We start from the raw sequence: 24,373 nt of genomic DNA on the forward strand, positions 1-24,373 counted from the left end.
ATTCCCTTCAGATAAAGTTGCAAATCGAGCGAATATTTGTGGTATCTCACATGGATCTGTTATGTATGCGCGGCACGATCACTGAGTTAGCTTGGGAATGAGATTCCTCTGAAGTGAGCAAAATTATACGTAGTGGAAGTTAGTAAAGGTAAATGAAATTTTGGAGATGCATGGGGTAGATATGGTCTAATAATAAATACCAGAGAAGATATACATATACAGAAGACCAAAATAATAACATTATCGTAGATAATATCGGGAGAAATCTGAGATCTAAAACGTGACAAAGTTAAAATACTAATAGCTACTTAGTTCATTAAGTCAGGGTCGTTTTTAAATACGTATTGGCTTGACGTTTCAAATATACTAAAATCACGCCGAAATCTAATTATAAGTCATTTCATAACAGACAATTAGAAATGCCTATTTTAACTATGTAATTATCGTGAGACTAGAACATGTTAAATGCCTACAATATTAAATTTTCGAGGCCCCTGATGTAGCTAAGAACAATAAATGTCATAAAAATGGAAAAACGCAACCAAATTAAGTTTATTTCGAATAAATAATTAATTAGCAAAGGCGTGTTTGTAATAAAACTCCAAGAAGACAAAATAAAAGTCATGATAGGCGTGTAATAGCCCAATCTTATTAAAACCACACGAAACCAGTTTCCACGTCGTAATCTAATAACCGCGAAGCGCAAATAAAACTCTAATATTGTAATATCCTCAATTTTAATATCGGTAATAAAAGATACCGTTCAAACACCCCAGGCTGTATCAGCCATATTATACGTTTAGGCCGAGAGACGGGGGTAAATGGGCGTACCTCACTGCGCTAAAGAAATGTACCTGCTCGTAAATACGTTATTTATTAAAATCTCCTGTCTAATAATATGAATCGATTAATCAAAAATATTCTTGTTACTATACTAAAAACGAATGAAGTCAGATGAAGTGCGTGATCATTGTTGTGTAATGCGAAGTGAACAAAGCATGTGGCAGGTTACATTTTTATTTTTTGCGCATGAATATATATTGTTGTTTGATATGTTTGCACTAAATAAAATTACCCAAGGATGAGGTCGAACCAGCATATTTAGCAGTAGCGGCAAGCATCAAAAGAGGGTGACCAGATGGCCTTTGGGTTTTGTAAGTCGCAAATGTTGAAGACTGTTTTAATTTCAGTCTTGGGCAGACGTCATGGTCACATTTTATTTAGTATTATGACATTTATTTCTAATTTTAGTCTAATAATTTCAATAAAGTGTTTTAGGATGTTTGAAAATTCTGGTAACTACATCACATCCTAGTTACATCAGCCTCCAGTACATTTTTTCCATAAAATGTCTTAGTAGGCAAACATTGTTTTAAGAAGGTTTAGGTAGGTAGGTATGTTGTATAGTCTACGACATGCATAATTTTCCGTTCCTCTCCCGGACTACAACTCTAAGCATATTACGGATTCAGGTGTCTTATCTCTTCAAATATTAGCTCAAGCGTGGCCTTTGATTTTTGAAGCCCCTTATTAAGGTTTCACGGGATTAATTAATATTTTATAGACGTAGTTGTTTCAGCCTGAACTGAACATACATTGCGGGCGTAGGGGTTTTGTATGATTTGTGGGAAGAGGGGACAATAGAAGGATATATCATCATGCAGGGCATTAGTACAGTCCAATCTCTAGTGTCAAATCTTCTTTATTTTGTACCTACTTGTTCATTATCAAAATAATTTTGTCTCTAAAATAATTTATAATACGTAATACAATTTGTATTCTTGCACTTATTTTCTTATAAAAAGAAGTCATACTTTTTCTAAACTCAAGTACAATATAATGTATATATTTGAATTGTGAGTGTATACCGGGTGTGGCCTGTAACACGAGCAAATAATTAAAACATAGATTGTACTCCTCAAACGGTGATACTTTTGTTCTACAACTTTTAAAAATTATGAAGTATTTAGACTCCCTATTTTTCATACGAAATAAATATTATCTTCAATGGACGCCATCGCCACGCCATATCATTGTGATTGACGTTGCTTGTCACACCTTAACAACAACACATAACAAAATTCGCAATACATTGCGTCTTAGAATAAACTTTAAAGTGTATTAAAAATCAAACCACAAGTTATTTTTAAAAGTCGCTGAACAAATGTTGGTCAGTATGAGGAGTACAGCCTACAGTTTAATTTTTTGCTCATATTACAGGCCACACCCGGTATGAATTACCACCCACATACTTGAATGTTCAGAAACTCAGAAAACTTTGCAATCATGATGATAGATAATTATACAAATAATAAAAATTATCACAGGAGGGGTTAAATTGCTGAAAAAAGTTAAATGTTTTAAACGAAACAAAGGAATACCAAAATAGGAAGAGAAACAGTTTGAATACGATAAGTTTCCACGGTAAACAACCGAAATAAGCGCCGTAGTAAATCATAAGGCCTTTTCAGCGCAAAAAATGCTGAAACATTTAACACAGATAAGTGGAGTCTGAAATACGGTTCATGCCTCGGGGCGGCATTGGAAGTTTTAAAATATAAACTTGCTGTAATATTAGTTCAGGTTTTTAAAATAAAATAACCTCAGTCTATTGGGACAATTTAGTCAGTGTCAAAGTAATGAGAGCTAAATTATACTATGATTATGCAGTGTATCATGTAAAGGAGTGTGTACTGTCTCTTCCGAAAATCGTTTTTTCCGGATTTATATTTTTGCCATTCGCAATTTTTCCCATTTTAATTTTTCTCGATAGCTTCCTTTTCCGAAATCATATTTAACCATTCGCATATTTTTCCATTATTTTAATTTAGCCAGTGTCAAAGGTAATGAGAGCTAAATTATACTATGATTATGCAGTGTATCATGTAAAGCAATAGCTGGAATCTACAAGCAGCCACATGTACTGCCGAGTGTTGACTCTAATAATTATGGTTAAACGCGTTTTAAGTTTAATTCTTCATTGATTCTATATAATAAAAGCATCATTCATTTATTCATTTGCACACTTCCACATTAGGTTACTGAATATTTAACGTTCATACAAGAAATTATTAAAATTTTAATCATATTTTAATCAAAATATTCGAGTACCTTTTAGGCCGTACCTAACTGGGAGTTTTTAGGTTAAAGCTGAGTGGTTTTGGGTTTATTCAATTAATAATTTCGAATGTAGCCCCCGGGATCGCGATTATTGCGTGGAAAATCTTTTTATGAATATTGTATGTTAAGTAGGGATGTTGATGCCAGGTTATATTAAGTTTGTATGAGAGTCCTGTACTTTTTAAATGGATAGTTTGGTAAGTATTGCTGTTGGATACTTCGTAATATTTCGTAAAAGTACAGAATTTATAGGTATGACATTTTAAATTATTAAATTTGTCTTATTTTTATATACTTTTATATGAGGGATTATATATTAAACACCTAGTAGGAACTCAAGTTGACTAAACAAGTCATAATTATAGGAACTGAAAACTTAAGTAAACGACGTCATGTAAATTGGCCTGAAAATCTCAGATGAAATATGGTATTGCCTTACTTCTCATAAAGGTAGTAAGTAATACGAATTGAATTATGTACTTACTACATTCGTCGTTTGGGTAACTGACAGCTTGTTAAAGTTGTTAACAAGTATTCAAAAGGGGTGAGTATTGTGTGCGAGGTCGAAGGCTGCATAATTTAGGGGTGAATTGTTTATTTGACGACTGGTTTAAGTTCGACGTTGGTTAGAACTCTGAATGTGCTTGTAATTTGTATTTATTATTTTAATTGCATACATCATTAATAAAAACATATATTTGTATTTTATGTTACATTTGTAGGTATATATACCGTTCTTATTTATAATTGGACTTCTATATATCAGGTATATCATATTGAATACCAAATAATCAGGATCTAAAGCACAGAATAAATAATAGTACTAGGTACAGAAGACTCACTCTCTAACAATACGCGTCTGTTACGATCAGGACAGATATGGCCGCTAGGTGGCGTGGTAGGGTAGGGTGGCTTTCCCCAAAATTGGTGTGGAACGGATGTACTTTTAGCTACCTGTAGCAAAGCGACGAAATCGCGGAGTGAGCTACGCCTGTCTAAAGGTAGAACATACGATAAGGATTAAAAAGTAAATAAATATAGACTAAACGCTAAAAAAGCAATAGGAACTAAAGTCCCGTGATCCCAATCAAATTCTTACGGTATCCACAAAATAAATAAATCCCAAACCAAATTGTTAATGCGCATCAATAACATTCATACACGAAAAAAAGGATCGCTCAATGAATTTTTCGCCCAATTTCACAACAGGCTTTAACTTTTATCGCTCGCCAGTGGAAACACTTAAATTTTATTGAAACACAAATGTCCGATAAGTATTTTCATGACACCCGGACTTTACACAGCCGTGTTTTGTGTCCCGCCGTCCAAACTGTTACCTGACATTTTAATATCAACCTTATTGCACCGATATACTCGTAAGATCTACTAATAATGATTAGGCACTGGTGCTAGAGTCACACCGAAAAAAGTCTACAGCGATTTGGATAGCCCACGCAGTGCAAGTGTCATTTTAAACATCAAACTTCTATGAAAGTCTGACGTGTAAATAAGACTTACTCTGCGTGGGCTATCAAAATCGCTGCAGACTTTTCTTGGTCTAAATCTAGTAAATCGAAGTCTGCAAAAAATTGTAGCAACGTCCAGCGTCGCATAGCTGTCGGCGCTCGGACTATCCACACCTAAAATGCACCTAACTGCAGTTTTTGCACTTTTTTAAGAAAATTTATAAACGTAATAATATATAAATGAATAATTTCTACTGTTATTTCAATACATTTAAAAATAAAACAGGTCTTCTGTTCTCCCGTTTCCTTTTTTCAGACGGCCGAAAAGTAAGGGCTTGCGGACTGAATCCGGCCGACGGACCGTAGTTTCGCCACCCCTGCTTATAAGTTCTTCTATTTCTATATCCTAGTCCATATAATTTGTCATGTACAGTCATTGTTACAACCAGAGCCCACCTCTGCGTGTTATTTATTTCTCCGTCTCACTTAGGGCTGCTATCTCTAAATTCGCCGAACCCGGACAAAGACAGTATCCGAGTTTTTCGAAAACCCACCCGGACGGCCCCCGGACGGCCTCCAAACTAGGAAAAATCCGGGGAAACTAGGACGGATGGCAGCTATAGTCTCACCTCACTACTTATTCTATATGGCGCAGTCAGCAGGATACGAACCTACGTTGTCGCAGGGAATCTAATTTTGGAAGCAGACCAACAGCCCAATGAGATTAAAAACCGGGCAAGTGCGAGTCGGACTCGCGCACGATGGGTTCCGTACCATAATGCAAAAAAAAAGGCATAAAAAACGGTCACCCATCCAAGTACTGACCCCGCTCGACGTTGCTTAACTTCGGTCACGTAAAAATCACGTTTGTTGTATGGGAGCCCCTCTTAAATCTTTATTTTATTCTGTTTTTAGTATTTGTTGTTATAGCGGCAACAGAAATACATCATCTGTGAAAATTTCAACTGTCTGGCTATCACGGTTCGTGATAGACGGACGGACAGACGGACGGACGGACGGATGGACGGACGGACAGCAAAGTCTTAGTAATAGGGTCCCGTTTTTACCCTCTGGGTACGGAACCCTAAAAATGACATCTATTTCTCTCTTGTTACATCAAACTCATAATGTTTCATTTACTTCCAGCCACGTCACGCAGACGGCGAGCTGGCTGCCTCCAGTCGAGAGCTGGCCCAGCTCCAGAGATGGCAGCAGAAGCAGCCAGGAGCCGGAAGAGGAGGAACTGCCTTATGGGTGGGAACAAGCGTTGGATAGTCGAGGGAAGCCTTATTACATCAAGTGAGTATAGAATCTTAGAATATTGGACTTAGGAATTAGACAACCGTGAAGGCATTCCGCAAGAAATCTAACTTTGTGTAGGAACGTAGAGTTAGAACAGGAAAAGTATGCAATGATTTTGATAGCCTACGCACAACGCAGTGCAAGTGTTATTTATACGTCATAATTTCATAGAAGTTTGACGCTTAAATAACACTTGAACTGCGTGTGCTATCAAAATCGTTGCAGACTTTTTTTGGTCCAACTCTAACGCATTTGGCGTCTGAATAAAATCGGTAGTGTGTTAAATTAAAAGCTAATTCTACTCCAAAAAATAGGTTTAATCCATGCATCTGGTAAAAAAGCATTGAAAACGAAACTCTATCATACGCTTGTTAGATTTTGAAGTAGGTACTATTATTTAACACATTTTTTAAATTATGTCCAATGAATCAAGTACATCTGCTTCATAATTTAGTTTTGTAAGGCAGTCACTAAAATTCGTCGTCATGTTTTCTATATAAGGATACAACTAAGTTTGCCAGCACTTGGATTGCAATGTTTTACGACACAGACACAGATGTTCTTTTGCTATAAAGATCCAGGAAGGAGATACTTTCGTTTTACGTCACTAGTTTCCAACGGAGGAATATATTAAATACGTCTGGCTTTTGTATGTTGTATCTGATTTTATATCACTTATAATAACTTTGCTAGTATGAATAAGCCAAGATCAGATAGACAGCCAGACAGATGAACATGGCCAAAATAAAATGTTATTGTGAGAAACCAGAAACAAAACTGCTATTAACAAAAACAGTTACGCTCACGCCTAAGCCTCGTGTGCTGAGGGCCTTACTTACTTACATGAACTGTGTTAGCCTCTATTAGATTTATATTTAGATTTATTTATTTCATAATATGAAATTACAATATAAATTATTTTACACTAATCTATACTAATTTATATTATAATCGTCAATTAGGGAAAATAACAATAGAGCTATTGTTATTCGTTACGTTAGGTACCTACATTAGAATGTTTTAGCTTTACAGTTTTTTTTGCTATTGAGTAAACAAATAAACCATTTATTTCCAGCCATGTGAACAAAACGACAACGTACGTGTCACCCGAGGGTTGCTCCTGCGAGTCCCCGCCCGCGCCGCGTGACGTCACACTGGAAAGGGACCCGGAGTTGGGCTTCGGGTTCGTGGCGGGCTCGGAGCGGCCCGTACTTGTCCGCTTCGTCACTGACAACTCGCCCAGCGTTGGGAAGGTTAGTATATCATCAAAATATCGAGGACAATACGATAGGGGGCGCTACAGGTTTTTTTTATACACATGTTGAGCTTATCTGTATTTTCAGGCAACTAGTAGTGTAAATACCGTAAAAACGAACATATGTGACGTCCCACGGCAAAAGGTACCTTATGGCGGTTGGCGCTTACGCTATTATTAACGCCGCTCCAATATTATTGCGGCGCTATGCGACGTAAGCGCAAGCCGCCATAAGGTACCTTTTGCCGTGGAACGTCACATATGTACATAAAAAAAAACCTAACATTAAAATACTTTAAGCGACAAGATGTATTGTGTACCTATGGCTTCATTGAATTGTTGACTCGAGAGTCGGATTCGGTAGTTAGCCCGGCACTACAACCAAAAGATACATATGTAAAGAGCCTTTAATTCCTTAAACACAATAAAAATAAAATACATTACTAAAAATGTATTGCATTGCAAAGTACTGAAACAATGTGGTCAACAAAAAGATTACATATTTTTTTCCAAATTTCAGTAAATAGGTGTACGGCGCGATTCGGGAAACGGATTAGACATTCACTAGATATGAAATAGTAACGATATGTGACGTTCCACGGCAAAAGGTACCTTATGGTACAATAAAATTGGAGCGGCTTTAATAATAGCGTTTAAGCGCCGACCGTCATATGGTACTTTTTTCTTGGAAAGTCACATATCGTTACTATTTCATATCTAGTGAATGTCTAATCCATTTCCCGAATCGCGCCGGTAGGCAGTGTATATGACACCTTACGTAAAATAAAAACATCTGACTGAACACAAAGTCCATTAAAGATTATGAAAACCAATGAGGTAATATCTTCTGATTAGTTAGGAAACTAATTTCTAGTTAAATGAAACAAAAACATTAAGTGTTAACTATGTATATGCTGAAATACCCACTTTGTGTCGAAGTCAATCTTCTATCCGCTTTCGTAACCAAATGTAAATCGAGTCAATAAAATTGCCGATACTCGAGTGTAACTTTCTAAGAGTTAACGTTAACAAGGTTGTCCTAATTAATTACATCATTGTATCGTTGGGGCCAATCAGAGTAGAAGTTACAGGGGCACGCTAACTTTCCACCCGGGATACACACAGTTTACATTGTTTACTAGTAAAGCAGTTGTTTAACTGTGATTGTGTTTACAACGACGAAATACACGGCGATAAGTATTAACCATATATGGTTAATACTTTGCGATGAGTATTAACCATATATGGTTAAGCTATAGCTTGTTTACATGACCAGAACATTACCTTTGAAGTATTTTTGTTATAATTCTTAAGTTAGAAGCTTCTTTTTCAAGCGAAAAAAAACATCGATTTTGAATTGTCTGTTACTTTATGTAGTTTTACCTGTTTATGAGGAGGTTATAGGTTATCGCGGGCTTGTTTTCCGCAACTCGACGTCTATTATTGCGCCTATTTTGCGTGATGGGATGGCGGCACTATTCCTGCCAACCCAACTCCACCAAGAAGCCTAGCAGACCCTTAATGTTGCCGACGACTTCTGGGAGAGACCCCGGTGAGCCGAGGTGTTGTGCCCGGTATTTTGCCACCCCTGGGCATTCGAGAATGACGTGGGCGGCTGTCTCCTCTGCCTCCATGCATGCTCTGCAGAGGGGGCTATCTGTAACACGTAGGGTTAATAGGTGTTTGTTAAATGAGGCGTGTCCGGTTATTGCCCCAGCTAAAAGCCGGAGCTGTGGTCTCTTCAGCTGTCGAAGCCTCCGCGACAGATTGGGGTTGAGTGTCGGGAGGGCTTCCTTCGCCTGCCTGCATGTGCCTAGGTTAGACCAATATTGCTGGTGTTTTACCTTGGTGTTGTGTCGCAGCGTGTTCCGGAGCCAGGCATATGGCAGAGGTAGGATTGGCTCAGGTCCTGCCACCTTCAGTTCCGAGCCTCCTCTCGCCAGGATGTCGGCTGCATCGTTACCTCGTGAGTTGCTGTGTCCTTTGATCCACTGCAGAGTTACGCCATTGGTGGTACATACCTCTGACAGAGCTTTGTGACATTCGTAAATTAGCCCTGAAGTGAAAGTATAACTTTGTAGAGCTTGTAGTACTGACCGACTATCAGAGAGTATGCGGAGGTAAAAACCACGCAACAACCGTAAGCGCTATTAAAATACGACGCTAACCTCTTGTTTAAAGCTTACCTACTGCTCGAGCTCAGATTAACGAGTATCTCTCAATTTTTTCCGATAGATGTAGGGAGGGTCGAAAATTAGCAAAATTCTGACACATAAATACGTAATGGACACCTGAGTTGAGATACTGCAAACTTTATGTTTATAACTGTGCCATTGCGGTGTGTAGAGTCTCAATTTCTAGCGGATTGGGTTCTTTCATCTTAAAAGTAATGAGTTTCTTACGTTTTATCTTTAAACTTTTTTTAAGTGATGTAAATATAAAAAGCAGGCTACATTTCTCCTTTGTTTGATGTTTTGGAAATTTTTAACTTTGGGTATATTTTTGATAAGTACCTAATTTGCGTAAATGGTTTCGTATTTTGTACAACTTTGTATTGTAATAAATAAATCGATATTGAAAAATTTCGTATATAAACTTTGTGAAACGAGCTCGATGTATAATGTGGCGATACAAAGCATGTGCATATAGCATGCTTTAAACAGCTGTAATCTTTAATTTCTTAATTAAGGTCATTTGTCAAAGAACCGACTGTTATAGAAAGCAATTGCATGTAATCAGTTTTAAATGCTGATGGAAAACAAGGCAATGTGACGCTTCATCAGTTAAGGGTTGCTAGCAAGATGCCAATCGTTCGCTCCGCAGCGAACGATACAGTAATTTTTCTCTATCACTCTTCCATATTAGTGCGACAGAGACAGTTGCGTGTCGATCGCTACGTAAATTGTTCTTGGCTACGCACCGAGCTCAGTTGTATCATATGAATATTATTTTTATCGTCGTCTACTACCTACCCACGACTTAAAAATTAAGCTTACTGTGAAACTAGGTTGATTTGTGTACACCTAATATCCTATAATATCGTTGGCTATTGTTTAAACAGATAAATTTTAAATACAATTTTCCACAATTCCAGTTGGAGCCGGGCGACCAGATCCTGTGCGTGAACGGAGCGGACGTGTCGGCGGCGGCGCGCGAGCACGTGATCGCTGCCGTGCGCGCGTGCGCCGAGCGCGTGACGCTGCGCGTGTGCCAGCCGGCGCGCGCCGGCAACCCCGTGCGCCGCTCCGCTCTACTGTCACACGCTAAACGCGCCAGGTGAGACAGCTACATATTGCTGCACGTGTCTAGCGGCCGTGTCGGCGGCGGCGCGCGTGCGCCGAGCGCGTGACGCTGCGCGTGTGCCAGCCCGCGCGCGCCGGCAACCCCGTGCGCCGCTCCGCTCTACTGTCACACGCTAAACGCGCCAGGTGAGACAGCTACATATTGCTGCACGTGTCTAGCGGCCGTGTAGTCCGTGTGTGTCGGCCTCTACCCGACTGCGTCAGAAGGAGGGTAAATTTTTTGGAGCGTAAGTATGTATGCGGAAGGACGGTAAAGTTTTTCGAGCTATGTATATCCATTTCCTTGGCACGCCCATGGCTGAACGGTTTATGACATATATATGTCGTTGAAGTCGTCAGAATTGTGGTAGTGACTAGCGATATACCTAGGCTATATACATTTGGAAAATGGCGCCCGCATATGGTAAAAAGGGGGGAAGGGGTTCATACCATAGCAATATGGGTATCAAATGAAAGCTAGTGAAAATACCATTTCAAAAATATATGTAGCAGTTGGGTTTTTTGTTTTTAAGTAAATTTACTCGTTTACACTTATCTTATACATTTCCCAGGTTGAGAGCCCGCCCTCCAAGAGTCCGGTTTGCGGATTCTGTGCAGCTAAATGGAGCCCCCATGTACCCTGTAAGTATTTGCACGAATCTGTTATTATCAGTGGTCGTACATTTTCAAGCATGTTTGGTGCAGCGGAGTGGTGTCAACGGAATTGGTATAAATAATTTCACCCCTAATGATTAATTAGCGTTAATTACGTTAATATTAACCTTCATTTACCATTTAAGTTAATATTATCTAGGTATACCAATACGTATATTATCACAGAAAAATTAAATATGAATGTAAAATTTTATGTAATTTGTGATAAAACTCAATGTACAACACACACAATGTGAGAGGGTCCGTGGCGTAGCCAGAATGTCCCGGGTCGCACGTACTCCGTCATCATCATCATCATCATCTCAGCCATAAGACGTCCACTGCTGAACATAGGCCTCCCCCTTGGACCTCCATTCGTACCGGTTGGAAGCCACCCGCATCCAGCGTCTTCCGGCGGCTTTAACAAGGTCGTCCGTCCATCTTGTGGGTGGACGTCCTACGCTGCGTTTGCTAGTCCGTATTCAGGTGTAATAAGGTTCATGTTGGAGCGGCAACTTTACTTTGTATTTTATTATAAACCTTAATACAGACTACGTAGGACATAAAACTGATTGAAACAAACAAGTGATTGATTTTCTAAATCGTATTCTTTTTCATTCCAGCCTTCAGCTTTCTCCCTCGGCGACCTCTGCCTTCCACCCATGGCGAACGTCCTCAAAGTATTCCTCGAGAACGGACAGACCAAGTCCTTCAAATACGACACGACCACCACGGTTGCCGATGTTGTGACGAGTTTGAAGGATAAACTGTGTATAATTGCTGAAGAACACTTTAGTCTGGTCGTGGAACATGTGAAGAGTGTGAGGAGAAATAAGCTGACGCTTTTGGATCCTAAGGAGTCTTTAGCACGGGTACGTAACTTTAATTTTTAAATTTAAATAAATAAGAGCAAGTTGAGCTGGCGGCGTAGCACGGTCGCGTTTTTATCCCTTGTCACCATATCTGTCACGTTCCAACAAGTATGTAAGTGCGAAAGGGACGCGCATAGTGATAGTCGATAAAAATCGAACCGTGCTGCGCCCGCAGGTCAGGAATGTCAGGATAATTGTTTAAAATATAGATGTGGACGATTATGAGACCTTAATAACTTGAGTGTTTGCGGACTAAAGTTTATTCGGCTTGTGTCCGGCTCTACACTTGTCGCTAAGATCAGTATTTCGAAGGTTATGATCAAGTTTTAACAGTTTAAGCAGCTGAACGATGCTCGAATAGTTGTTAAATATTCTTCTTTTTACTAGTTAAAATGTTATTACCCCACCCCGGACCCCAGGGTCTCATGAGCCGTGGCGAAATGCCGGGATAATGCGAGGGAGACTAGTTAAAATGTTATTACTGTTATTAGTGACCAGAAACATTTTATCCCTTCATCTCCCAGCACTTTGAATTATAAAACATCTCTAACTATCATCCGTTCCTGACTTTTCATATATTGTCTCGATACGTCGCATGCGATGGTGGGACTTGAGGGATTAAATGAATGATCACTTTTTCCAGATCGCGTCCCGGCCCGGCTCGCACAAGATGCGTTGTCTGTTCCGCGTGGTGTTCATGCCGACGTCGGCAGCTGAGCTTGCACAACGAGATCTAGCAGCATTGGATTACTTATACATGCAGGTAAGCATTTAATAAATTTTGAGGACTGATTGATTTATTTCTAAGTTCTTGTTGATTGAAGTGTCCTTGTCTGAGAATAAGAAAGAAAGTGAAATGAAACTGACGTATTGATGCTGGACCTTTGACCAGAATCCCGAAAATATAGGATCCTCAGGGGAGCTGATCCAAATAATAATTAAGTCCCAATTAGGATCTACGATATATCCCAGCGACGTCTGGTCCCAAAATAACTGGCGCCTAACTGTAACTCCCAAGGATATCAAGTATAAAAATACCCACAGTTTATAATATGTAATTCATATCTGTGAAAATACCCATTTTTAACAGCACGAATTCCTAATTTTTTTAACATAAGGATCTATAAGAGATTCTAAGGATTGCATGATTTTATCACGCCACATGTATAAATGCGCCAAAAACTTTTACCTACTAACTTTTGAAATTGTTCTAATAATTTTAACGTATATTTCCAGTGCTGCAACGACGTGGCCCAGGAGCGATTCTCGCCAGAACTGCAGCCCGACGTTGCACTCCGACTGGCAGCGCTGCACATGCACCAGCACGCGCTAGCCAACAACCTGTCGCCGGCCAAACTCACCGTCAAAGCTGTCGAGTATGTTATAATAAAGGGGCAATGCGTATGGGCACATGGCTCCGCCATTTTGAATCAAAAAAATCATTCGAAAAAAATCCATAAGTGGGGTAAGAGAATCACCTGTAGGGAAAATAAACAGAGATACAACGAACTAAAAATTATTATATTAATTATAAACAAAATTATTTAATGCCATATTTAAAACTTTTGCGTTTGGAACACATTAACTCTACACACTAACGCGAAATTTATTCAATTACCTTTATTTAATGTCATTTGACAATTATTATTTAATGCCGGGATAACGCGAGGAAGAAGAAGAAGATTTGACAGTAGGTACAAAATTTAAAAAAAGGACTTTCCTAATACGGTTTCTCTTGCCCCAAGCAAAATAAACTACGTTTCTTTTAGTCAGATGGGAACCTGACGTTATAAAACTCACAAAATTTCATGAGAATCGGTTGAAATGCGACCAAGAGGAGAGAACAGCCGGCCATAAGAAAGCATGCACGTACGCTTCTGTTAAAACCCGCGACGCGTTTTTACGAGTGTCATCTCTTATCGTTCCCATCGATTAAAAATATATAAATAAATGCGGGTATTGCCCTTCGTTTCGTCCATATTAAAATTAACAACCTGTTCTTATATTTTTTTAACGTTTCAGGAGGGAATTCGGTCTCGAACGCTTCGTACCAAATGGTCTACTAGAAAGTATGAAGCGGAAAGAAATCCGACGTCTCATCGCACACTTCCTCAAACTCAACTCGCAGATGACGGGGAGCCAACGGCAGTTAACGCAGTTACAGGTAAATAAAGAAACAGTGTTCGGCAAGAACAACAAGCAACAAGCTTCGGGAAGTTTTCAATTAGTAGTCGAAAATTTGTGGAAACTATTTTTCTAGAAAGTGAAGAAATTTTCGAAAGCGAACATTTTGAAATGAGGGAAATTAATTATCCATTCTAATTGTCAGAAGCAACAGAGTTCTTTCCATCTGGATAATTTTACGCTTTCGAAAATTTTCGGGCAACATGACGGCCAATAATCTTCGAATATAATACAAATACAGACACATACACATACACACACACACACACACACACACACACACACACACACACACACATACACATACACACACGCGCGAACGTTATTTAACCAAACAAAATCTAGGTGTATCGCTGAAAATTTGCTAGTATTTACTACTACTACGCTGCTCTTACTACTCCTATACTTAAAACAATAAGTTATTCACTAGAATTCCAAACAAGTCTCATTGAACCTCGTGTTGTTGTCTGTGTATTGGATTTTGAGGTTAAGGTTCGCAAAACGTCCAGCATACAGACTTTGCAGCAGCCGGACTTGGCGTAACTATTATTTAAGTAAAATCTCTCAAGTAAATCAAACGTTTCTAATTTCAGGCGAAGCTCCACTACTTGGACATCGTAGCGGGTCTTCCAAGCTACGGCGCCAAGTGCTTCGGAAGCACCCGACCAGAACGCGTACTTCTAGTCTCCCCACGCTTCGGTCTGAGCCAGATCATCTCTCGCGCTAACCCTGGGGTAAGTAACCCTTTAATAAAAGTAACAGCGAGTGCTTCGAAAAAACAACGCCAGATTGCCATATTTACATTAACTACAATTTTTAAGTGCTTTAAATGCTAGCAGTTTGGACACGCCGTTAAGATATGCAAGCATGTGGTATTATTTTGTTTGTGTTTGGTAGGTATGACAAATAAATCGTTTTCTATTTACATTATTATGCCATAGTGAATGGTATAGCATCAGTATTATACCATAAATCTAGTACAAAATATGTTTTTTGGTAGCTTACAAATGTTGCTCTGCTGAGTAACCGACTTCCAATTTACTTATGCCAACAATGCGTGCTTTGCTGACCACCATAGTTGTTTTGGATCGCTCCATGGCTTTTTTAAATATGTTAACACTATAAAATTGAACACGCATCAAGGACCCCTGTAACGAAAGTTGTTTTAATTTTCCAGCCTCAATCAATAGCTTCTCTAGAAGAAGTGGAAGGCGTCAGGGTGAAGCGCGAAGCTGGTGGCAGCGCGGATGTGGCCATCTTCCTCACGAGGGATCGAGTCGTCGCGCTGCTCATGGATGAGCGGGACGCGCTGGAGATGCCGCTGGTTATTGCTGGGTGAGTTCACATATTTACCTCACAACCGATACAAACCACGAATGGTCGTGACTCGTGACTACTGTGGACTGGGTCGATATGTGTTAAATTTCAAACTGCTTCGACGCTAATAGCTGAGGTTTTGGTTATGTTCAGTAGTTTTTTTTTTTGAGTTCCGATAAAATGATTGTGGCAAACGGTTAAAATAAATCACACCATGAATATCCATTTTGTCAATTTTGTTATGGAACATATAAATTATTGACTGATCTAACTATTCGACTTGGTCATTAACACAAAAGGGAAACTGACGATTACTATTTTGGTACAGGACAACTATTTATTGTTTTATGTTTAGATATCTGATTCGTTAGATTCTCTTAAGCTTAAAGTGTGATATTCGCAATCGTTTTAATTTTTATTGTTTTTTTTACCTTACAGATACTACCGACTGGCCACGGGCAAAGAACTAAACGTGGAATTGGAGAGAGAACCAATCACAGAGGACATAGGTAAATATTGTTTAAACGCTTTCTTTGGCTCAAATTACGCAAACATACATGTTTGTTGTTATTAATACATTTATAAATTCTCTACTTTCCAGCTCCACCTTACCTCTCACAACATCATGTGGTACCAACGAAATGGAGTTACCTTCATTACGATGATCCAGTCGTACTCACGAAGAAACACTTCGCGATATTCACCATGCCTCCTCCATACCATTCCACGCCCGACCAGGCTAAAGCTAGCCTAGATACCAACATGAATTCCAGCCTAACCAACAAAAATCATAGCAACAACTCCAGTCCGTTAACAGGCTACGATTCGAGGCCAGGATTGTTAGGCCATGATGTCCATTTCGAGAAATGCAAGAGAAATGATGACTACAGACTTTTCGATCCGAACGATGCCTGTTATTTGGATGACGGGATGGGTTTTGATCTTCAAAGCGTTCTATCCATGGAACTCTTAGAGAATGCGAGCAATAACCCGAGACTTGTTGAAGCTAAAAACGAAGAAGTGCTTCGAAGAGTCGCCGAAATGCAGAAATTAGTTGAAAATTCTGAACAGTATTTGACTGAGAACTGTGATGTATATAATGAAGATGCATTTAGTAGTGGAATGTTGAGAGATGAACTAGTTGGTAAAGAAACGAATGTAGACCAGTTGGAAAGCGATACTGAATCAAATAATAGTAGAATGTCTGCGGCAGATGATGCGCCAGGAATTCTTAAACATAGCGATTCTTTACTACTTTTAACAGAGACTATTAACCAAGGACTTTCCGGGTTAAGTATACCTGAAGTGCAAAAAGACGATCTTACGAGGCGGCAATCGCAAGGTCTCAGCGCTATACTTAATAACTGTGGACTCACAGACGCCTTGATAGCTTTAAACAATGATCTCTCTCATTCAGAAAGTGATAACGATTCTCTTTACACACCAACCAATAGTCCTATACGTAAGCATCAGAAAGCTACGAATAAAGTAGTGAGAACGAGCTTCGGTTTACATAGTCCTGATTCGACTCTAGACAATAGGGAGTCAAATCTAAAGGAGTATTTGAAACAGCTTAGAGAGAAGAGTAGTAAAGAGGAAGAGAAAGCTAACTTTCCTTATTATGAAGAAACTAGCGTCGATAACGACGCGGAGCTTATAGACTTAACTTTGATCCCACCCCCACAAACGCCTGATGAACTAGACTGTGCGACGCAAGTGCCTCAAATATTACCAGTCGTGCCACCGTCTTTTGCAGACGAGAAGAAAAACTCCCTAGAAAATTTAAACGGAGCCCCCAAAAAGGGTGATATAGAAGAATTCATAGCTAACGTAACTGTGCACCCACCTACTGTAAGAGTCACTCCTGCAATTGAGCTTACACCTGAGGAAATCATGTCTTATATTATTCCTCCACCGCCGGGATCAAATTCCTCAACTTTAGATAGAGAACAAGTCAGCTACGTCAACCATAGTCAGATAATGGAAGCGAAGCAACAGAATCATAAAGATGTGAAAGCTAATGGCGAAGTAGTTAAAGGCACGCTCAGTGTCAGTGAAATAAGAAACATGTTTACCGCGAAAACTTTAAGCGATGCTAGGAATAGCCTATTATTGAAAGAGAAAAGCAAAACTCAAGCTCAAACTAAATCAGATTCGCCGAAGAGTAAAAGGAAAAGTGTTACAGAAAAAACGGCGAACGGCACAGCGCATGTGATTGAATATCCTACTGTTGAAAGGAAAGGTATGTTTTCATGTTGTAGCAAAGATAAGAACAAAAGCGATGATAGCGATGAATCAGATAAAGTAGGTCAAGTAGAGAAGTCGGATTCTATGCCAGACGTTTGTGAAATCAGGCCGCCTCCTAGAAGAAAAAATGTCGATAACATTCAACCACCTGAGAGACCTCCTAAAAATCCTCCCCCAACGGCGCCGAGACCACGATCGAATTCGTTTACATGTCCAAATAATGAGTTAACGGCTGTAGAAATCCCAAACAATCACTTCAGTACCTTAAACAACAGGAGACTAAACTATAAAGTCGTCTGTGAAATTAATGATCAAATGCAACCACCGCTCCCACCTAGATTAGAACCTAAAGTCCTCTCCCCTCCGCCTCCACTACTTCTTCCTCCTAAAAAGCCTCCTCTACCGCCCGTGCCGAGCATCGAAGTTCTCCGAATGAAGACATCACAAAAACAATCCCCTATCAGAGAACAACGGCTAGCCAGTATCGGTTCGCCGCACTTCCAAAGAAACTTAAACTCATACAGAAACTTAGAAAATGAAAGCCGACTAGAAGACGAGCAAAGCTTACGATCCACACCAAATTATAGTTCGATGACGCTTCAAAGTCGACACGTTCGATCGAGCTCCGAAACTAAAAACACCATCTTAAAAAACAACGAAATGTCAACAGTTCTATCACTCTGTTCGCCTCAAATGAATCGTCGATTCAGCAACCGGCCCGATCTTCTAAACGGAGCGGCGGGGAACGATTCGAAAACGTTCAGCCCTCCGACGGACAGGAAGTTCCGAGCGAGTCCAACTCCAAAAGTCCAGAACCACGTGCGGTTTAAAGACGATGTCGTGGATGATATTCCCACTCCTCCATCACCTCCTTTAGTATTTCCTGAGGCGAATGGAGTGGTCGGTGCGGAGGCGCTGCTGTTAGCGGCCGAGGCGGCGGCGGCGGGGTTGTTGTCGAGGCTGCACGCCGCCGCGCAGAGGGCGCAGCATCAACACGCACACGGAGGAGGAGAGGATATCGATGAGCTGAAGTTTCAGGTAATTCTAACTACCAACTAATTTATTAGGCCCACTTGCACCATTCCACTAACCCGAGGATAACCGGTTAAACCTGGCGTTACCATAGTTACCAGTACAATTTGATACTCGGTTAACGTAACAGCTTTACCCCGGGTTAGTGGAATGGTGCAAGTAGGCCTTAATGTGTAACTTCAAAAATTAGCGAATTCACGATTTAAAATTCGGACAGGCGCCGTAACCAAGATGAATGAATGCCAGTTGAAAAGTCTTAATTTGATCATGTTCACAATTGGTGTCCACCTAGGTTTATTAAATTGACAAGATAAAGTACCCGATTATTTGTGTGTATTTTTCAGCGAGCACGAAGTGAACTGACTTCCTGCGCTGTGACACTGGTGGGGACGTCGAGAACATTGGTCGGTGCCCTCGGCGGCTCTGGGCCCGTCGCTCCGGCGCTAGCGGACTGCCTCACGCCTTTGCGGAGGTTAGCGGACCTTGCACAGGTACGCATCATTGCGAAGATATAATTAAAAGCAGTGCAATATTAGTACGGAAAATAAAAACATCAAGGGACAGTCTCAAAAAAGACTAACGAGACGTCTCGAAAAAAAATATAAAGTAATCCTTCACTAAACACATCAGATAAGATCGGTGAAATTTACCTCAACCATAACCGAAAAAAATTAAAATAAATATATTTCTTCCAGTATTTCATCATGATGCTGTTCGGTTTTCATCATCATCATCATTATCATCTCAGCCATAAGACGTCCACTGCTGAACATAGGCCTCCCCCTTGTTGTGGAGGGTGAATGCCATAATCGCCACGCTTGGCAGGCGGGTTGGCGATCGCAGTCGAGTACATCGAATTTGAGGGACGCTGCTGCCCGTCCATCGGTGGTCTTGGACGTAGTTTAAGGACATACCCGGGTCGGTTTTAGGGTTAGCCTTATTGAGCTTACTGTGGAACTAGGTCGATCTGTGTAAAATTGTCCTATAATATTTATTTATATATTTTATTTTATTTATTTGCGGTACTGAACGTGTTTAATACCTTCTTCATTGCTCCAGGCTCTCGGCAGACACACGTCATCCCCCCTCCAGACCCGCAACCTGATCCTGCGCGTCCACGATGTGACGGCCGCCTTCAAAGACCTCGCCGGGGCCGAGATGGCGCACATAATACGCGACCACAACGCCAAGACCGAACACAGCTCCACTTTGGAGGGACAGCTCGCGCTCCGAGCGGAGTGTTTGGCGAACGTGCTGGCGACACTGCTTAGGAGTTTGAGGGTTTTTTCGCCGTGATAAAATGAAAAATAAGGAACGTATTCATTGTCTTTATTATCACGCGATGCTAGTATAATTGAAACGTAATTGGGGCATTTTATTTAAGGTCTTAAGGGGCCCACTGATTAACAGTCCGCCGGACGGTATCGGCCTGTCAGTTGTTCGGAACAATCAATTAATCAGTGGGCCCCTTTACACTGTTTTCTTCATATTTGGGAATTTTTATGTTACATCTTCTAAGCATCACGAGCGCTTTTGATCCTATAAGGAGAAAAACAGTGTCCCATAATTGCCATACATTTTTCGAACGTTCCTCCATTCTGTTACCTTTATACAAAGTCTATGAAAAATGGCACCGCAAAATAAAATTATTGCGACACATTGTTTTTCCTATTAGCATCAAAAGAGCTCTTGATTCTGAATAGAAATGACATGAAAATATCCAAATTAAGTAAAATTGCAGTGTACTTTAAATAAAATGTATTGATGCGTACGTATCGCACTAAAATCGAAACAAAATAATCCGCTATATCGCTACGGTATCACGACATAGTAATAAAATAAGGGTCAAAGTGTCCATGTATCACAAAGTTTATACCTTATTGTTTTGAAAATTACGTAGGAACAAATAAAATAGGACACGGAATAAATGGTTATACTCGTACTTGTTTCTGTGTGATTTTATTTTGGAGAACAATTTGGTGAAACTAAAACGACCATTAATTATATAGATGATCTATCTGAAAGCGGCAACCATAAATTTAATTTGTTATTCAAGTTCCAATATGTAAAATATTTTCCATTCGTTAGTTAAGATTTCTGTTAAAATTAACCGTTACTAAAAGAGACCAAATAAAATTAGGTACGTTGGTATAATTGTAGTTAGCGACACCTTGTGTTAATTTAAGTTGTATTTTTGTAAATTTTAACATGTGTTAATGTTTATATTTGTTGATAATATAATTTTTGCATAGTTTTTTATCTTAAGTAACATATTAGGGTGTAATTTACCTACTTAATATAATTGAGGTGCAGAGCCAAGCATTAATATAACGCGTATAATACACAAATAATGGTTTAACCAATATTATGAATAAAAAAAAACTGTATCATAGATAATCAAAACGTCTTGCACCTCTATACACCCTCTTCTATCGCTGTATTATTCCGTAGGCAGTGTTACCATAGTAAATAATAAGTTTACTTATACATATCTATTTACATAAAGTGTTGTATATTTCTATAGGTAAGGAAGTGTGATCGGATTTTAGGGTGCAAAACTATTGTGTAATCATATTCATATCTCTTGAATGTCTAAACTAATCATACCTTGTATCGTTTTTAAAACAATATTGAATAGAATTTTGCATGCATTTCTGTATTTATCTACTCGAAATTGGCATAAAATTTCAGGGTTCTAATAAAAAAAAACGATTTCTAAAAGCTCTTAGCGTAGACAAATTCAATGTTTTTTTAATGCGTGCTTCCCGCGCTTTTGCAAATTACGGTGTTGCCATATGAGTCAGTTTCGTTAAAGTGAATGTTGCCAGCGTTTTGAGATCGCGATGTGCTGATATTTAAATATTGGTGCTATTTTTAAATGTACGTTTTGTGTATCAGGATTGGTTGAACTTTGCTTTAAATGGTGGACTGAGAGGTGAGAGCACCAGTGATTTGAATTTCTACTGATTTAAGGCCGAACCACACCAGGTGCATGCGTCACTCTAGCCAAAGATCCATTGATTGTGTAAGATGTGGAAAATCTAGGACAAACTCGAGTTTCGAATTTAATGTGAGATGTTGTTGGCGCTGTACGGCTCCGTACATTATGCGGTGCTTTTGATAGTCAAAAGTTGACGTTTAACAATTCAATGACCACGAAACATATGGCGTAATACAGCGCCATCTATTTCAACTGTCAAACTAGGCCTAGTTATGCTATTTGCATTTCTATTTGCGTTATTTGACACATTATGATTGACGTTTATGTAACTAACCCAAATCGATTGTCACAGCAAGCGATTACGACTGGATGACACCTAGACTGAGGTATCGAATTGTGACGTATAATGAATTTTTATTTGAGATTTATATCAAAAAGATATAATTATATGGTTTTCCCGCAAGGTAAATGCATTTAATACACCGACCGAGTAGGTCGCACCTATCGTCAAAATTGAAACTAACTGGGGATATATTTTAGAGTTCATTTATGTCATTTCTGTGTCAAATTTGTTGTCTGTTAGGTGACGATAAATATATCCATATTTACAGTTCAATTATCCACCTTTTACTTATTTTTAATAAAAGAAAAATTAAAAATTCATATCGATTTACTTAGACGACTATCGATTCATAACGGTCCGTCCAACCATAAATTTTAAAAAAAAAGACGTAGAACGTACACGTTCTCAGTGCAATTGTCTTCCTTTATGATTACGATGAGCATTTTACGTTGTATTGCTGTTGTTAGTGACATGTGTCAAATAACGCAAATAGGAATGCAAATAGTATAGGGTGCACGTTTGTTTCTTAGACTTTAGCTCTCTATTACTTTATAACTCTTTGCCCCAGTTCAGTGCAGGTGTGATCTTTGGATTTAATATATGTGCTGTGACATCGCATGCGTAGCCGCATTTGGTGTGTATAGGCCTTTAAGCTGCGCAATGATGCAACTTAAGCAATATTTACACTGTAAGCCTGTTAAAGTACAATTTCACATACCAATTTTCGCGGTAACCAAAGACGATATTGTATATCCAGTTTTATTTTCATATATTTTATAAAATCGTAATAATGTTTTTGTCTCATTTTCTGTGGCTTGACATTTATTTTCCTATTATAGATGAAAGATGAACGACTAGATAAAAGAATAAAACAAGACATTTTTCTGTTAAAATAAAATCAAAGCAACTTGAACACAGACTTATAGATTAAAATGTTAAAACGAAACTACACAACGTCATGTAAAAATATTTGCCACGATATCAATATTTAGGGAGGAAAAAAAAGGGACTACTTTTGTATAGATTCAAAGTAATTTTGTGGTAAGTATGTCCGGTTACATTTTGTATCGAACGAACTTTTCAAACCATTGATAATTATATTTTAATTTCAATTGAGAAATATAAAATAAATTATTTAATTAAAGGTTAGAAAATATCAACAATATCAGCACAATTATATAATTGTTAGGTTTTTGTTGATAATGTAGGTAAAAAATAAAGACAGAGCTTAAAAACTATTCAAATGTTACTAAATAATATTCATAAAAAATAAATTCTTAGAATAAGCTTGCGCTACATAGCTTTTGCAATGACAAATGTCATTATTGATGTAAAATTTCTATGAATATATATCGATTATAATAAAATAATTTATTTATTCATCATAAATTTAAAATTATAAAAAAAAACAGAATAAGCAACAACAAAAATATCGATTATGATGACACTCCTTCACTTTGTTCTGTTCATGAAGGCGCAAAGTTATCTTAGACGGACTCTAACCCTTTTAACGCCCATATTGCTAATAATTATTATACCTAAGCGTTATAGCGTACGCTGTTAAAATAACCTTCATGCAAGTTGAAGCTCTCTGGATAATTCTCACGTAATTACCCTAATAGCCTAATTAGGCTCCTTGTCAAGTGGTTTGACTTCTTATCCTTTCTAAGAACCAACTAACGTATGATGGTAGGGGTTTTCGACATGATATTAAAGCAAACAACACTTTTAAACACTTTACTGAAAGACGCAGACGCTGCTATTATCCCGCCGTTATTTCAAGCTCAACCATCATATCCTTGTGTGTTCAAGTTGCAATCAATCTAATTAGACTGTACGTGTATGCACGCATGCATTCGCATGCATAGAGCATACTTGCATGCGTGAGAGAGAAGCTATATATACAGAATGGAAGATAGACAAGGTAACATTGTATCACAATAATAATTATGAAACCAATTTATTTATTGTTTATAATAACATAATGCAATGCATTTGATGTAATAAATGATAAATTCAGAGCGATTGTTTTTTTTTCTCTGTACCATCGTCCACACTGTTAGAGCGTTTTCACATTGTCCGATTCGGTGGGATATCCGATATCGAATGTTGGATACAAAGAAGAATAATTTTAATAGTGCATTGATTAACCTTTTCGACGCGGTTTCAAACGCAAAAGCTGTCACTCTGACGCTACGCCACCGAAATGCCAAAACTGAGATGGAACTTTATGCATATGCACGTAGGTCTATGCTGCTCTGTGGTCTGGGACGGATTAATCTGTCTTTGGCGTTGGATCTGCGGTGCGAATATCTATATCCGTCATTGGCGTCCAACAGGTTAACTGATTTTTTTGTTC

The 24,373-nt window shown here is 38.9% G+C and overlaps 1 protein-coding gene across 1 annotated transcript in view; it reads left to right on the plus strand.

The window, feature by feature from the left end:
- Positions 1 to 24,035, plus strand: part of LOC134668152 (uncharacterized) — a 358,722-nt gene extending 334,687 nt beyond the window's left edge. Inside the window, exons 3-16 of the mRNA XM_063525670.1 lie at positions 5,733 to 5,885; positions 6,964 to 7,141; positions 10,238 to 10,419; positions 10,997 to 11,066; positions 11,702 to 11,950; positions 12,594 to 12,713; positions 13,187 to 13,326; positions 13,973 to 14,114; positions 14,728 to 14,868; positions 15,312 to 15,469; positions 15,890 to 15,960; positions 16,053 to 18,736; positions 19,075 to 19,221; positions 19,790 to 24,035. Of these exons, the coding sequence (XP_063381740.1) occupies positions 5,733 to 5,885; positions 6,964 to 7,141; positions 10,238 to 10,419; positions 10,997 to 11,066; positions 11,702 to 11,950; positions 12,594 to 12,713; positions 13,187 to 13,326; positions 13,973 to 14,114; positions 14,728 to 14,868; positions 15,312 to 15,469; positions 15,890 to 15,960; positions 16,053 to 18,736; positions 19,075 to 19,221; positions 19,790 to 20,026 (4,672 nt within the window). The 3' untranslated portion in view covers positions 20,027 to 24,035. The remainder of the gene's footprint in view (positions 1 to 5,732; positions 5,886 to 6,963; positions 7,142 to 10,237; positions 10,420 to 10,996; positions 11,067 to 11,701; positions 11,951 to 12,593; positions 12,714 to 13,186; positions 13,327 to 13,972; positions 14,115 to 14,727; positions 14,869 to 15,311; positions 15,470 to 15,889; positions 15,961 to 16,052; positions 18,737 to 19,074; positions 19,222 to 19,789) is intronic.
- Positions 24,036 to 24,373: the final 338 nt, after the last annotated feature.

This window comes from Cydia fagiglandana, chromosome 10 (genome assembly GCF_963556715.1).
Source record: "Cydia fagiglandana chromosome 10, ilCydFagi1.1, whole genome shotgun sequence".
Classification (NCBI taxonomy): Eukaryota; Metazoa; Arthropoda; class Insecta; order Lepidoptera; family Tortricidae; genus Cydia; species Cydia fagiglandana.